Source organism: Lissotriton helveticus, chromosome 8 (assembly GCF_964261635.1).
Source record: "Lissotriton helveticus chromosome 8, aLisHel1.1, whole genome shotgun sequence".
In the NCBI taxonomy this organism is placed as follows: Eukaryota; Metazoa; Chordata; class Amphibia; order Caudata; family Salamandridae; genus Lissotriton; species Lissotriton helveticus.
Window position 1 is genome coordinate 152,652,229 of NC_136069.1, and position 16,743 is coordinate 152,668,971.

The window sequence follows — 16,743 nt, forward strand, 5'->3', positions numbered from 1 at the left end:
ACCTCTAGGTGTCAGTCCATTTTCTATAAGTTTTAAAGTTATAGATTTTCTTGTGTTGACCGGGATGATTATTATACCCGGGTCTGCTTCTTGCATAGCAGTATCAGCTGCTGCGAGCTCAGTTGCTATTTTAACTACCTCTCTTTCTCCTTCACTGTCTGACATTGTACTGTCCAGAAGGTTATTTCGTTTGTTTGCAGATCAGGTTTCTTATGGAAACAAAGATTAGATGCACAATATTTTGGAACAGTGTATCCTTCAACGTTGACTAAACCAAGAACCATACATAGGAGTTTCCTCCTGCGAGGTCTGGCGGATATGACCTTTCACCCACTCCAGACGTCTTTGGAGTATTATGAGAAAAAAGGGGTCTGAGTGAAAAAGCACGACTGAGTTACTCTAAATGTCTTGCGTTAGTTTTATCGCCTATCCAAACGCGTTGGGCGCCATGTAGTGTAGTTCCTATTATCCCAATAGGCTCTGCGCATTGGAATAATACCTTCAATAGTATAGGCCTAGACCAGACGTTAACTAGGTCTTCTACTGTCGATATTAGACTTAAAGTTTTGGGTTTGCCAGCTAGCTCAGAGTTCACTAGAAACTTTCTCGAATAGGCAAGGAGGAGTTGAACCTCCCTGGATAGACAAGAAGGGATTTAGTTTCTGACAACCATAGAACATGACAACTTTGCTCTCCCCTAATCAAGAGTGTATCTCTAGAGTCGTGTGAAAACAAAAGACGACTTATTTTACTCAGTCAGTACGTGCATTCTTAGTCTCACCAGATTGTAGAGAAAAGGAAGAGACGGGCGTGTTCAATAAAAGATGGTATTTATTGATCAGTCTCTTTTCTCATACAAGAGAAATGGATCGATATTATCGCAATACTTATGGTTAAGTAAAGTGCATACATTAAAAGCAGAAGTATAAAATAATACTGTAAAAACATTTATATGGTTTCTAAGCCATATGAAGGTTTAAAATGAATAAAATAGATACATATACATATACATTTGACTAATCGTACTCAACTGGTGTTTCTAACTACGCCTACCCCAGTGTACCTGACCTAAGCCTAATACGTGGGCGGGGGTGGAAAGTAGCAGTTTAAGTTAAGTTTGTTTTGCCAAGTGACTGACTAAAGAATTCTCTGCGAGGGGTTATTCAGTTCTGTACCTGGAATTTAGGATGAATGAAGGATGGTATCTCTCGTCTCTGGTCTCGATATTCCAGGCTGCCTGCGAGGGCTACCCGGAAGCGCCGGAGCTGGATTTCTCGGCAGGAAAAAGCAGCGTCTCGTTCTCAGCGCGTCAGGAAGGCGGGGCTGCGCCAGCGGGGTCTGCTCTGCTCTGGGCTTCGGCAAGTCTGGCTGCTCCGATCTCGTCACCACCGCGTGTGTTTGCATAGGGCAATATCGGTAATATTTATACCTTTAAGGTGCCGAGATTGACGTAAGGATGGACATAGATACGTCAATAAGGATGTCATACGACTTGGTCGTTAGCACATTCTTTTGCTGAAGTTCTCGATGAAATCAAAACAATGGCCGCAGGGTTTTTCCCAGGTTGTCATAGGTTTGATTTGTTTTGAGAACTCCGTATGCCTTATCAGGGGCTGGAGGAATATCGCTTGTCTAATTAGATGGCAAGCGTTATGACCTAATCAGATAACACGTTCCTGTGCCGTAGTGTGGCTTAATCAGATAACGGTTTCTGCATCATGGGGGTTTTCTGCATCATGGGATGGCTGCTAGTTAACTCGTTAACCAGAATAGGGTCAGGAATAGGGGGATCGATACAGAACCTATAGGAATACATCACAGTAACTTCATAAAAATGACAAACTCTTCTGATATGAGATATCATTGCCACTTTAACTTATTCCAAGAGCGAGTGGGCGGGTCAAGTTGCCTGCGGGCTAACTCGTATATATCTCAGAGGGTTTTCGTCTGACTTTCCTACTTTGCCTCTGATGTCCGCTGCCTGGTGATGCTCCAGCTGCCAAGTGTTATTGTCTGTCTGCTCTCTCATCTCGCAGCAGCCCGCCCACCCCACCCCCTTTTACTCTGAGTCTTGCTTTTGGCTCTGAAGAAGCGACAGGAGGAGGAAGGGGCAGCAAAGAGACATTCAAAAGAGCGAGAAGGCAGCTGGGATGGCCACCCGATTAGGCAGGGGCAGGAAAGGGCCAACATCGGAGGAGAGGCCAGCTGATAAGAGAGGGAAGGCATCGGAGAGTCCAGTTGAGGAGGGGAGGGCCTCCATCCAGGGCCGGGTGAAAGTAAGAGCAGCAGAGAGGCCATTGGAGGACCGATAGGTCAGCTGAGAGAGAGAGGTTATTTGACAAGGTACAGGGAGCAGGTCAGCAATGAGAGTCCCGCTAATAGGAAGAAGTAACAGCGAAGCAAATGGGAACCAAGAGGCCAGCCATAGCTGCCAAGGTTTCAGATTGCTATGTGTGACATTTTCATAATTTCAATGCAATTATGACATTTCAAGGACTATGAGTGACACTTTCTTGCAATCAAAATTAAGCAATTGAGACAACAGAAACATAAATATCATAAATGATACCCACTGGAGCAACGAGAAACTCCAAGAAAATTTTAAAACTGCAGCAAAGCATCAGGAATGGAAGAGCACTTAGATGGGAATGTGCAAGGTGCTCTGCTTCTAAGGACGTCATGACACCGACTGAACCCTGGCATCTCCAGCCCTCCTTGAGTTCTGAGGCGCTCCCTCTGTCCTATTATGCCTCTCACCCTCCTAAGGGGACACCCAGACTGCAGACTCACATATAGAACTCAAGTAGGGTTGGGCTACATGTGTGTGGTACTCTGTTTCTTAAACATACCACTACCAACCAGCACCTCTAGCCCTCCTTTGATTCTATGGCGCTCTCTCTGCCCTACTGTGCCTCTCACATTCCTAAGGGGACACCCAGGCTGCAGGCACAACGAGCACGTGAGAGATCAGCTGCCTACACTTAAAAATTAAGAGGCAGTCAACACAGCTGAATCGTGGACACCGCCACACAGAGGCAAAGGCACTGATTGGGCAAGAAGTAGCACGTAGCAACTGAGGCACACAAGTCACTGACAGCAGGCAGCAGTATTTCCAAAATTACCCCTCTGCTCACTGACACCAAAAATAATTATATCACGAGCGCAGCACAATTAAAACAAGTTAGTAAATGCTGTGCGATTTAACTTATGTCAAGAGGATGCGTGCTCGCTCCACTTCGGGACTGCTGAAAAGTATTGTAAAACTACAGTGCAGCCAGACAGATTACAATGTGAATATAGAAAGAGAGGGGCATCGGTTGTGACTGGTGTAAATGGTGAGCTGAATTAAGCTAGTTTCTGTGCTCCTTAGTGATGGCCTGAGCGTGGGGTCACGTGAGGACGGCGCAGTGCTAAGAAAAGAGATCTCTGAAGATTCCCGAGCGTGGCAAGAGTAGAGCCTGAGTGGCGGCCTTGCTGTGTCGCCTGATGGGGCAGCATATTCTCTGCTCACCATAAACCATGGCTGCTGGTGTTCGCAGGGTGTGACCGGAGGTGAGTGAGCCCTCGGATTCTGAGGCCCTGCGTCTTCTCAAGACAAGAGGTGGCATGGGCACGCAGTGAGTATATGAGAGAGAATGTATGGGCAGGGAGGCGGCTTGACAGGCGTCTGGGACTCTCTGCAGCAGGGTGCCAGGCAAGCTCAGCCCGCGGTCCACCCCCGCTGCAAACATCGTGAACTTTATCACCTCTAGGCACTTGGTACTGCTCAAAACCTAAGGGCTAGGCAGCTGCCAGCTGAGTGGGCCTACACTGCGTATCGTGCAATAACTACACTCTACGCTGTTACTTGAAGCGTAAAAGGCCATTTATTAGGACAAGGTTGCAATCATTTAGGCTTATTAACAGTACATCAATGCATGAAATATACATTTCCATAATCATTTAGACTTATTAACAGTACATCAATGCATGAAATATACATTTCCATCCCATACCCACGCATTCTCCATTCTGCCTTTCCAAAACCATCTCACCTGTTTGACTCTTCACCCATTCACTCGATAACCTCCTTCCTTTCCCCATTCTCACCTTCACTTGCCCTCCAAGCATCCTCTGTTGACTTTGCCTTTATTGCTCATTGCCTCCCATGCCCCACTATCAGTCACCTGTGTACCGTTTTCCCCCCACCCGAGGGGTGGATCTGCCCCTATGTGACTCCCCACCCCTCCAAAGTACCGTACCGCCACTTCTCTGCAACCTGCCCTAAACTGGCACCCCAACCCTCAAAACACCCCCGGTCCTCCCTAAAACCTGCAGGGTGGGCGGGTGGAGCCAATTAAAAACACCCTCCCGGTGGTGCTCAGGTGTCAGGAAGAGGCCGGAACTTCCTCTCCTGACACCTTATATGCCCTCCCCCATCCCGCCCCTTCCTTTAGCCCCTGTAGTCCCGCCCTCCACCTTGTCCTTCCGTATTGCGCGAAAACCCCGGGGGAAGACTGGTCTGCGACCTTCGCTTCCCCCGGGGGCCGCATCGCGCAATAACTACACTCCACGCTGTTACTTGAAGCGTAAAAGGCCATTTATTAGGACAAGGTTGCAATCATTTAGGCTTATTAACAGTACATCAATGCATGAAATATACATTTCCATAATCATTTAGACTTATTAACAGTACATCAATGCATGAAATATACATTTCCATCCCATACCCACGCATTCTCCATTCTGCCTTTCCAAAACCATCTCACCTGTTTGACTCTTCACCCATTCACTCGATAACCTCCTTCCTTTCCCCATTCTCACCTTCACTTGCCCTCCAAGCATCCTCTGTTGACTTTGCCTTTATTGCTCATTGCCTCCCATGCCCCACTATCTGTCACCTGTGTACCGTTTTCCCCCCACCCGAGGGGTGGATCTGCCCGTATGTGACTCCCCACCCCTCCAAAGTACCGCCACCCAGGGAACCCCCGGAGGGCGGTTCCCTGCCCCACCCCCGTGTGCATCGAATGCATCCGCCACCCTGTGGCGTCCGATGGCTGACCAGCCACCACCTTACCGCGCGTCTCGGGCAAATAAATAGCCCATGCGAGGCAAATCCCGACCAGGAAAGATGCCCCCCATTCGCGGTAACAGACCAAGCCCACTTTGTTTGCAATCCCTGTAATCCGACCTTCGTCGGGCCAAACCATGTCAGGGACATGAGTGCCTCTTCGCCGGTGAACGACCATCCACCACCTGTATCCGTGCCCCATATTCACCAATCACATTCCCAATCAGTTGTCAGGAAGCTGCCTGCTATTTAAGGTGAACGACCATCCACCAATCATTACTGCGCCCCGCTACAAAGCACTTATTCCGGGCCATTCGATGCGAAAGGTGCCCCCCCATGGTGACCGACCAGCCACCACCATTCCTGCGCCTCAAGTAAATCAATAGGAAGTCTGTCCAACATTGAGCGCGACGAAAGTACCCCTCCAGGTGAAAACGGCCATCCACCCTCTGCTCGCCGCCAGTGCGACAGAGAAAGAATTCACAGGCCAAACCTCCATCCCCTGCTTGCCGCCAGTGCAACAGAGAAAAAATTCCAGGCCCAACATCCACCCCCTGCTTGCCGCCAGTGCAACAGCGAAAAATGTGCAGGCCGAACATCCACCCCCTGCTTGCCGCCAGAGCAACAGAGAAAAAATTCACAGGCCAAAACATCCATCCCCTGCTTGCCGCCAGTGCAACAGAGAAAAATTTCACAATCCAAACATCCACCCCCTGCTTGCCGCCAGTGCAACAGAGAAAATCCACAGGCCAAACAGCCACCCCCTGCTTGCCGCCAGTGCAACAGAGGAAGAATTCGCAGGCCAAACATCCACCCCCTGCTTGCCGCCAGTGCAACCAGAGAAAAATTTTCACAGGCCAAAACATCCCTCCCCTGCTTGCCGCCAGTGCAACAGAGAAAAAGTCACAGGCCAAACACAGTCTCCAAAAGGCGCCCCCCGCGCGGCGAACGACCGTCCACCACATGTACTTGGCTCACAAAACCAACAAACGGCCCGGGCCATTCATTAGACACCCAAGGTGTCCCCCCACCATGTTCGAGGTGAACGACCATCCACCCCTTGTACCTCCATCCTTTGCCCCTGACCTGCACGGTCATCCACACCTCGTCTCCTATATCTCCATGCGTTGTATAATGTACTGTGGCTCCCACCACGCTTCGTGAACGACCATTCACCAATCCGTGCCTGCATTCCGTACCCAAAACGGTCCAGGGCCAATTATTTATTTATTTATTATTATTATTATTATTTTTTTATTTGTGTGGTTTTCGCCATGCCAGGCACCCCCCTGTGGACGACCATCCACTGCCTGTACCACTACCCCAATGTACGTGAGCAACAGTCCCCCACCCCTCTCGGACCGCGACAGGCGGCTCCCTTTGACCAAAGGCCCCCACCATCAATCTCACACCGAACCGTCCCCATCACCCAGAGCGTCATAGCCTGGACCTCCAAATCCTCAGCCCCCCAAACCGTCTCCCCCTCAAGCACAAAACCCTGCGCCCGACCAGGACGCCCCCACGTTCCGTTCCTTGGAAACACATCCCTCGCCAAGCACCTCAGAATACTGCCAGCCTGACATATCCCAGCAACTTCTCCCCTTCAAGTGTCCCCAAAGCAGGGCAACCCTACCGTCCCTGCGCCTTACAGTAATCGTCACAGCACCAACCCCTTCCCACAATGTCCTACCGCTCACCACTCAATCATCGGGGATCCTGCCCAGACCCGTCCACACCCCGCTAGTGCACCTCCCGTGTTGACCACCTGCTGGGGGAAACCCCCCCTCCAGGCGACAGCCCTGGCTCCTGCTCCACTCCCAGACCCCATGGTAGAAAAGAAGAACTAGTCCTGCCAGAAACGCATGGTGTTCCCTGGCCCCCCTTATGGCTTAGTAAAGGAAAGTAATGAAGCAGGTATGAAAGGTGCTGCCAGCGTGAAGCAGAGATCAGGTCTGCCAACTCCCTTAAATTCATGTAGAAGACATTCGTACAATTCTTACATTCCAACTCCTATATTCCAAAGATATGCAACACTACCGGCAGCCAGCCTCAAACCTCTGCCAAGCAACATCCCACACCACAGTACCCACGGCGCCACAGACACCTCACTGTACACCCGCTGCCCTGTCAGCGCCCCCCCCATCTCCCCAGGACCCACCCAATGACCACAGCCGTCGCGGCCCCCCGAACAACCAAGAAACCACACTCCTCCGCCAGGCAGTCCCGCCAAAGAACAGCCCGGTTACGCACTAGGCCAAAGACCAGGAGAAATGTCTCCCCCGTTGCCGCAAAACCTCTACTTCACTCCCAACCTCCTCCATTCACAGTCCCTTGTGACCTTTCCACACACGCCCTTGCCCCCCGAACAGACCAACACCAGTACCCCGCTACGCCCGGCCCCCACTGCCCTCCTGTCCGGGCATACTGCCGTCACAACTACACCGCCCCCCGCTGCTCCCCAAAAAGCCTAAGCCCCCAATTTGGCACCCCAACTGCCCCGTCGCAATCCCAACCTAAGCTCCCCACAGTACCTTCCAACCTGCAGCTACCTATGCACCACACACTCCACGTCCCTGGCGGGCAGTACCAAACCCCAGGTCAAAATGAAAACAAACTCACATAGACCTCAGCACACAGCGGCCCGATACCTCCCCACCGTGTTACAGCTCCCCGCCCCCACCTCCAGGGAACTCCTCGCTACCGCCAAAACACGCCACTCCCGAAACCTCCCTGCCAAACAGCACCCCCCGCCTTATCGGACGCGTCAGCCGCACGTCTCCCTATGACGCTCACCCCCCGAGAACCCCCGCGCAGCTGCCCTTCGACCTGTATACGCTGACATAGGCTGCGCCTTCCTTCCTGCCCCCGTTCATGAGACCCCCCCCAAACCCCGCAACTGCCATGCCACCAAATCCTGAAAACTAAAAACCTCTGAGCCTCCGGCATAACCCGCGCATCCGCTAAGACAAGATGTGAAGCAGTCCCCCACCTACCTGGTACACCAAAAAACTGGCCCCCACCCCAGGAGCACCTAGCCCCCGCCTCTAGCTTCTCTACTCCAACCTTGCGCCCACATGACGCTGTCACGCTGGCCCGCCCGTCATGGTGAGGACAGCCGCAACTCGCTGGAACACTCCCCCCGGTATAGACATCCAACCCCCAAGCCCCATCAACCAGGACACCAATGCCACGCCACCAAATGACCACATGGGAGCCGACCGGCCCTCCCCGTCAACCTCACCGTGAAACTTGCCACCCACACTGGGTCCCATCATTACGCCCGCCGCAGCAGCACCGGTATCCCCCAAGACACCCCACACCTGCAGCGCATCGCCTCGGAAGCGCCATAATCCCCGCACAACTTACCCCTAACCCAGGCCCCAGCCGTAAACGTGTACCTAAAAGTAGCTCCAGCACAACGCCCCTTTGTTCCTGAGCGCCATGCCCACCGCGTCTGTGCCCGCAGAACCTACCTCGGCCGCCCTTGACCCCCGCCACCATAAAAAACGTCCAACCACCCTGTACCCCTCTGAAATAACCAGCCCTGCTCACACCAACTTCCGGTCAACCCAACCTCTCCACCACACAACACCCACAGCCCACAACACCCTTCACCTTCACACCCACCGATCCCCAGAACATCTCTTACAACAACCATACCGACTCTCACACCGCACAAACTGAACAGGTCACACCGTACATATGGAACATTGTCTGGATAAAACGTTGCATTGGACGCTGCGCGAATCCCCCGACGGAGGGCAGGCCGCCGCGGACCCCCCTACTGCTTCGGACCAGCGTTAGGAGGCCGTAGTGCGCCCCGCTGGTGTCACACCTGCTGCCGAGCTGGACCGCCATCCTCAGTTCGCCTCCCCCACCAGGTCGCCATAACCAGGTGGGCCCGAACACCACCGGGCCTCATGCTGTCATGGCCGTCCCTCACACGTGCCCCTGATACCCTACGCAGTTCCGCCTACCAACTCCCCAGGGGCCCGGTCCTGGCCCCCTCCCCCCAGCTATCAGCATTGCCCAGAGACCAACCCAAATAGCGCAGGCTCCCAGTAGGGACGGGCCCACACCCCCACCACGCCGCAGCAAAAAGGGGGGGGGGAAGGGGTGGTGGGCCAGAAGACCACAGCCAGCTCCGGGCGACGTCGTCCACATGTGACGCCCCGCCCCACTGCCTGACCCCAGGTGCTAAATGCCCGCCAAAACTGAGGCCTGCCCGTCTGCAATAAGGAAGGGGGGGGGTGTAGTATCTTGAATGAAGAAGCAGTGCATCCAAAGTAAATTCAGGAAGGTTTATTTAATCCATACTACAGGGAGCCACTGCAATGCCAGAAGCAGCTACATCCAAAACCCACCCCACGAACAAACTGGGGCTGGGTCCCGCCCAGACCCCTCCCCCCCCCCCAGGCACCCCGCAGCAAGCCCCCACCCCCCGGAACCGCAGGCAAAGCCAGGACACCCGCCCTCCCCCAGCCCCGCTGCGGGCCCCCCATCAGCCTCGCACCGGCCACAAGCCCCCCCTCCACCCCTCGCGGATAACGGCAGCGCACCCAGAAACCCGGGAAAGCCTCAGGGGAGGAGAATCAGACACGTGCAGGGCCCCGCCCGCTCCCGACAGGGGGTCCCTTCCTTAACAGCCAGTCCCGACGTGCACACGCGCTCCACTTACTACTTGGGCCGCGCCCGCCGGACACCCCGCCGCGGCCTTTCTACCCGGCCGGTCCGAGCTCCGCCGTCTCCACAGGGCGAAAAACCCCAGCCATGCTGAAAGACTCATGCCGTAACGCTATCCGGGCAGCCGATCAACAAATCAGCCGCCCATCAAAACACCCCACAGCTCAACCACAAAATTAAAAACACCCTCCCGGTGGTGCTCAGGTGTCAGGAAGAGGCCGGAACTTCCTCTCCTGACACCTTATATGCCCTCCCCCATCCCACTCCTTCCTTTAGCCCCTGTAGTCCCGCCCTCCACCTTGTCCTTCCGTATTGCGCAAAAACCCCGGGGGAAGACTGGTCTGCGACCTTCGCTTCCCCCGGGGGCCGCATAGAGCTAGTTCAAATATGCGGCAAGGTTTTATGCCAAAAACGAAGATTCCTTGTTTCCATATGGATTTAGCAGACCACATTGCTCCACATTTTTAAATGTGTGTAACCCGCCTGTCGACTATATCGGCCTAAATTACCATGCACAAACAAGATAACGCAGAATAAACAGAAAAGGATCGGTTCATTTTTTGTGTTGAATGACGTTCAACTTATTCCAAGCAGATGATTGTTCTTGCTGTGAGTTCTGTCTTCCGATCTTCTCTTGATGACTTATAGCCCTCTGTTTCCGAGGCGGCAGGGATGTGATGATGCTAATGAGTTTACTCTGTGTGGTCTGCCAGTCTGGTGTCTCAAAGATACTTTGGCCTTTACTTAAATCTGACCGGCCAATGCACTGACTTTATAGTTACTGGCGGTGATCGCTGACCCTTGGATTTAAACAAGCCGTGTCCGGCTTCTCCCTCAAGCATACCACCTGGCCTATCAGCGCCTTGTGTGGTGAAAAACATAGCTGCATCTATGCAGTGTGTTGATTGGCCCCTTATATTGAGCCAGTGGACAACAGCTTCTCTTTTTATTGCCGCACCCACCGCATGTGCATTATAGTCCTGAAGGGTAGCTGTGGAGGTCAATGTGTGGGCTGGTTCATTTTGGCAGTATGTAGGCCGAATGGGTCTTATGTTCTGAGTTTTAATGATGATTTCCCCGATCTTACAGAAAAGCCTAAAGCAAGCACAAATGCATGGCGTGATTACTGAAAAGGGAAAATATCTCTCATACCTAAGTTACAAAATATATATGGAGCATATGGGTGGCAGCTTCCTTTTTCATTGCCCACCTGCCACCTGTGCATACAGTCCTGTGGGGTAGCTTTGCAGGTCAGTGTGTCAAGTGATTTTTTCAGCCTGTATGGTCTGGTGCTCTGGGTTTTTTCTGGTGATTTTTGGGTAATACAACAAACCTTGCCTAAGTATCCTTAAATAAACACAGTCACACATTCCTTGCTAAACAAGTGGCAGCCTTCAGCTAAGAGTTTTCTTTTTCCTTGCCTCTCCCTCTGCTACTACTGTCCCCAAAAGAGTAGAAGTGACACCTCAGAGAGTGGGCTGATTTGTAGGCTGTTTGTCGGCCTGTTGAATCTAGTATGATGGGTTTTACTAGTGATATCCATTATATTATCACAAACTTTGCGCTGCAGCAAGCATAAATTCATACAGTCTACAATACCTTGAATTCACATATATAGCATGTCTTGATAAGATAACAATTATCCCTATTTGCAAATGGGTTGCTCTTTTAGCTGCCTGATTTGCAAATGAGGGCCACTTTTATTTTGGTGTCAGGCTTACTTTAGTAGGGTTGCCAAAAGAAAAATTCCAGCCATGTGTTGTTTAAAGACCCTGAAAGACCTTGTCTTGACACTAAATAGGGTTATAAATAAAAATTTATGTATTCATTTGTAATGTGACTTTTCTGTCTTTGTTCCCTTTAATTATCAGTCATGGATCATTCAGGCAGCCCTAGAACACAATTAAAGCGCATCCTATTTCTATTTGCTGTTCGAAGTATTCACAGATAAGTGCTGAAAATACGGATTTAGGTGACTGCTTATTTTTGTCAGTGGGGCAAAGTGGTAGGTGGTGGGCCGGGCCGCTGGGGGGGCCCCCCTCACTGTGCTTTGCAGTGGGGCCCCCTCAAGTTTCGTTACGCCACTGAGGAGGCAAGGAAGATCATGGACCAAGGAGGCACCGTTGCTATTACTCTCCTCGACCTAAGTGCCACCTTCAACACTGTAAATCATAACATCTTACTGCGCAGACTTATGAATCTCGGAGTCTCAACAAAAGCAATCACATGGTTTGAGTCTTTCTTGTCTGATCGCTCCTTCCAAGTCTTCGAGGGTGAAATCACTTCCCAGCAAACCTCTTGGCTCCGGTGTTCCACAGGGCTCTTCCCTGAGCCCTACGCTCTTTAATATTTACATGAGCCCCCTAGCTGAGATTGTCCACCCCTTTGGGTTAAAAATCATCTCTTATACGGATTATACTCAGCTAGTGGTGGCCCTGAACCAACCTCACACCGGGCCCTACAGCCTGAGAGACTGCTTAGAAGCAGTGATCTCATGGATGACATCATCTTGTCTCAAACTGAACGGAGACAAGACCGAGCTGATGGTCCTTGGTAACTCCCCCTATCCCTCTATTGACTCCCTGTGGCCATCTTGCCTTGGATCTGCCCCCACATCCAAGGACACAATCAAGAGCCTGGGCGTCTGGCTGGATAAGTCTCTGAATTTCAACTACCAAGCAGCTAAACTTTCAGCCACCTGCTTCGGTATACTCAGGCTCATCTGAAAAATCCTCCCCCTACTACCTTTCAAGGCGAGGCAGATTATGATCCAGGGTCTCATTCTGTATCGCTTGGACTTTCGGAATGCCCTCTACTTAGGGGCCCCCCAGGCCACCCTAAGCAAGCTCCAGGTCACCCAGAACTGTGCTGCACGAACCCTCCTAAAGATTCCCCGTCACCTCCCTGTCAAAACCGAACTGAAAAAGCTCCACTGGCTCCCAGTCAGGAAAAGAATCGAATTCAACGGCCTGTGTATCGCCCACCGTGCCTTCTGGAAAATGGGTGCCACCATTAATCATTCCCTGATCACCCCATACCATCCAAACAGACAACTCAGATCTGCCTCATTCTGCTATGTCACAGTTCCCAGGATCAAGAGAGCCAGATGTGGGGGCCATTCGTTCCCCTATACTGCAGCGAGGCTCTGGAACTCCCTCCCCCTCCACCTGCGATCAGAGCCCAATCTACTGTCCTTTTGCAAAAAGTTAAAACCCTGCTGTTCAATAAATCAGACTAGGTTCCTACCATTCAACTTCACACGTTTTGTCCGCAGTGCTAGGACGCCTCAGGGTAGGTACCGCGCTATACAAATGATCTTTTCATTTCATTCATTTAATTTCATTACTGGCTTTGGACCTCATGCAGAGATCGTTCTGGACTCTACCGCAGAGCCCCTTTCATGCCCTTTCTACTGATGCTAATTTGCTGATGAACTTGCCTTTTTGATGCTTTGGAACTGTTTGGTGAGTGATGAGTCTAGAACTTTCCGGATTATTCTCCACTTCCCTTGCCTATACTTATGGACTTTTCCTCAGTGGACTCTAATTTGATCCCTTTTGCCATGCTTAGAGAACTCTTTTAAAAACCATCCTCCTGCCTTTATTGGTGGTAGGAAACCCTAACCTAAAATATCCTCTTATGGATTCTTGTGTTCAGCTATAGATTTATTCTAACTAAATGTGTGATTTTATATTACACGTTGTGAGACTGAAGATATAATTACTTAAAATGTTACTTAATTGCATTGATTATTGTATCTTTATCTCTACTCCATTGTAAAGGATGGCCCAGAAGTAAGGGTCAGAAACTCAAGTAGTGGGTAAAGCTAATAGACTGTAAATACCCAGTTATATGTACTGAATTATTGTTTGTGTGTAAGGAGAGCTGATGTACAGTAATTTGAACATTTGTGTAAACTAAGGTCTCTCTCTCTCTCTTGTGAATTGATAACAGGTATAAAGCACCAATCTGAGACAAGCAATGGTCTGGCAGAAGATCCTCAACAATCAGAATAAGAGAAGTCTTTCTCGAGGTTTCCCTACACAAGGTTTTGAAGTCAAGGAGCTTTCGCTTTCTTTCTTACCTTCCCCCTGTCCCTTCTGGGACACCTGCTGATTTGGGGTTACAGCCCCAGCCGTGATTCGTCCTAAATGAGAGTGAAGGTCCAGCATCATCCCCGCAGAAAAGTATTCCAAGTAAGTGGCCTTAACAGAAAGCCAAGACACGTCTGCCTTTTCTGCTTTGTTGATATAGATCATTGATAGTGATCATTTAAACACACATGATTTTGCCCAAGCCTTAACACAGTAGACCCACAGTGCAGTGGACCAGGCCCGCACCCTGGCAGACATGCAAACTGAGGTCCAATCCTTATGGTAGGGGAATCAGACACTCAGGGCTGAGTTAGGTATTATTTGTGCACTCCCTTTGGTTAAGTGATTTGGTAGCAATACCAAAAGAGGCACACCCAATAATTCAACTTTCCTATTTTGGGAGCCCAGATCATAAGCCCATGTCTTTCCCTACCCTTGTTGTGGCACAGTCTATGAACGTGACTGTAACAAACCATAGCCCTATCACTCTGGCCCCACCCAAGCGCTTTTTAGGGACCGTTCCAAATTCTATGTCTTCTGGAGCCAATGTAAGTTGCAATTCTTGTGCAAGCCTGCACCATTCACTCCCTATGCAACCAAAGTAGTATTTATGTTTTCCTATCTGTCGACTTGCAGAGCACAACTTGTCACCCTTGAGGCTATCCAGGTGCTTACAAGATCCAGGGTCTCAGTCATAGAGCAAGGTTTGTAACATCCTACGGAACTCCTGTATAGTAGGGGAGGTACTGAGGTGCAGTGGAGGCTGTTCCAGGCTTGGGCTGTGAGGTAGGTGAAGGAGCATTCTCTTGCTCTACTAAATTATATGCAGGTGGTATGGGACAGCACAAGTAAGTGCCTTGAATGTGTAAGTGAGAAGCTCAAACTGGCATCTCCTCTCAACCAGGAAGCTGTGCAGTTTTTGAGGTCGGGGGTTATGTGGGTGCATTGAGGGTGATTTAGGAGGAGTCTTTCGGCAGAGTTCTGGATGCTGTGTAGTCTTTAAAGTAGATGGGCCTCGATTCCTACGTAGAGAGTGTTTCAGTAGTCCAGTCAACTGTTGACGAGGGATTGGCTTGGTGCATCTCACGTTTTGGGAAAGCCACTTGAAAGGACTCTCATATTTTCTTCCAGTATTTCCATAACCATGGCATAACATAAGCATGGCTTTTATCAAAGGCCTTCCCAATTCCAACGGACACAATATGGTTTGTGTAACTGTAGACCTGTTTTCTAAAATGGCACACTTTGTACCTCTAAAGAAACTCCTCACTTCGAAGGATGTAGCCCCTCTTTTCCTTCAGCGTGTCATACAGCTTCATGGTCTCCCTTCTGTTAAAATTTCTGATAGGAGCACCAAATTCATCTCTAAATTCTGGCAGAGCTTGTGCACCATTTGGGCACTGATGCTCAACTCTTGTCTGCCTATCACCCACAAACTGATGTGCAGGCAGAGCAAGTAAATCAGACATTGTAACAGATTATTTGATGTTTGTTAGCCACTAATTCCTCAGAATGGGAACAGATACTCCCTTTAGTAACGTTTGCATACAATATCTCTCAGCCTGGTGTCCCTGGCGCTTCCCTTTTTCACTGTGTAACAGGAAAGGATCCACAAGCTCAACTGTAGATCCACCAAGAACCACAAGCAACTTTTCATCCAGGACTATTATGATCTTTTATCTCAAGTCCAAAAAAACCTTGAACAGCGGTTACAAGCGTCAAAGGAACACATGGAGGTGCAAGCCAATAAACATCAACATTAGGAGCCTAATTACAAAGAAGGAGAAGGGGTATCACTCTTCACCAATCATTTTAAAATGGAAGGACCCTGTAAGCTACAGCCCAGGTATTGGGGTCCTTCATCTAACTTAGGGTCATCAACCCACTGAAACTGAAACTCCAATTGCCTGATGATTTGGCAATGCATTCAGTGGTTCATGCTCCTTTGCTTCTACCTTATTGGGCAGCGGGCTTAAGCTTTTCTTGAGGGCCTCTCTCCTCTGATATGAGTGAATGATCACATGGAGTTTGAGGTCCATCACATTCTTGTATGCCAAGGGAGTCAAGAGTATTCTATTGTATTTGGTGTGTTGGAAAGGGTATGAACCAAAAGATTGTTCATAGGAACCCACTGCCAATGTCTGCATACTCTGCCTTTTGTGAGGCTTTCATGCCTGCTATCCCACCAAGTCTACCTGGCATATCGCTCTTTTTGGGGGAAGGGACTGTAAAGTATCTAGAATCTCTCAATCCTTCTTTGAGATTTGTGACCTGTGATTTTTTTCTGTTGCTCAAATCGCCATCCTCTGGGGTCATTCCTTCCAATGCCCCTCTGTGTTCCAAAGGATCATTCCCTGAGGCCTTTTATTCCGTAGACCCTTTATGCTGCCATACAGTATCCCCTGTAGCCCACTATCTTTTGTCCCTGTTGTTTCAAGACCCAATTAAGGCCATATTTAATCCCCGAGGCCATTTTTGCCTACTGATTGTCTGACCCTTTCTCCCCAACTCTCCCTAGTTAAAATCGGTGACACCCAATCTTTTGGAGAGAGTGGTTCTCTCTTCCCGTGCTTGTTTGAAAATCTCCATTTCCGCCCAAAGACCTCCAGCCTGGACACCCCATAAGCTCCTTGCCTGAATGCTCATGTTCTCTTCCTCTGTGATCTGTCTCATGGGCTGAAATTCTTCTTCCTGAGAGAGAAAAGGCAGACAGAGCAGTTTTAACAGACTTTTGAAGGATTCCATACCAAGCTAACTAAAAATTAAACAAAGACTAAGAATAGTGCAATAGCTGAAATTTTTTCATTGCTTTGTGTTCAATTAACATTTAGAACTCCTAAGAATAGAAAAGTAGGACTAACTATTTGGAGCCATTTTAATCTAATATAAGGAACTAACAATTTTATATTCTACTGC

The 16,743-nt window shown here is 49.9% G+C and overlaps 1 protein-coding gene across 8 annotated transcripts in view; it reads right to left on the reverse strand.

Moving 5' to 3' along the window:
- Positions 1–16,743, reverse strand: part of LOC144772452 (uncharacterized) — a 275,339-nt gene that overhangs the window by 102,644 nt on the left and 155,952 nt on the right. For 7 of the 8 annotated variants that reach the window (XM_078656784.1, XM_078656785.1, XM_078656786.1 and 4 more), the window contains one exon: positions 16,462–16,518. The exons of the other annotated variant lie outside the window; for it this stretch is intronic. In XM_078656784.1, the coding sequence (XP_078512910.1) occupies positions 16,462–16,518 (57 nt within the window). The remainder of the gene's footprint in view (positions 1–16,461; positions 16,519–16,743) is intronic. 8 annotated transcript variants of the gene reach the window in all.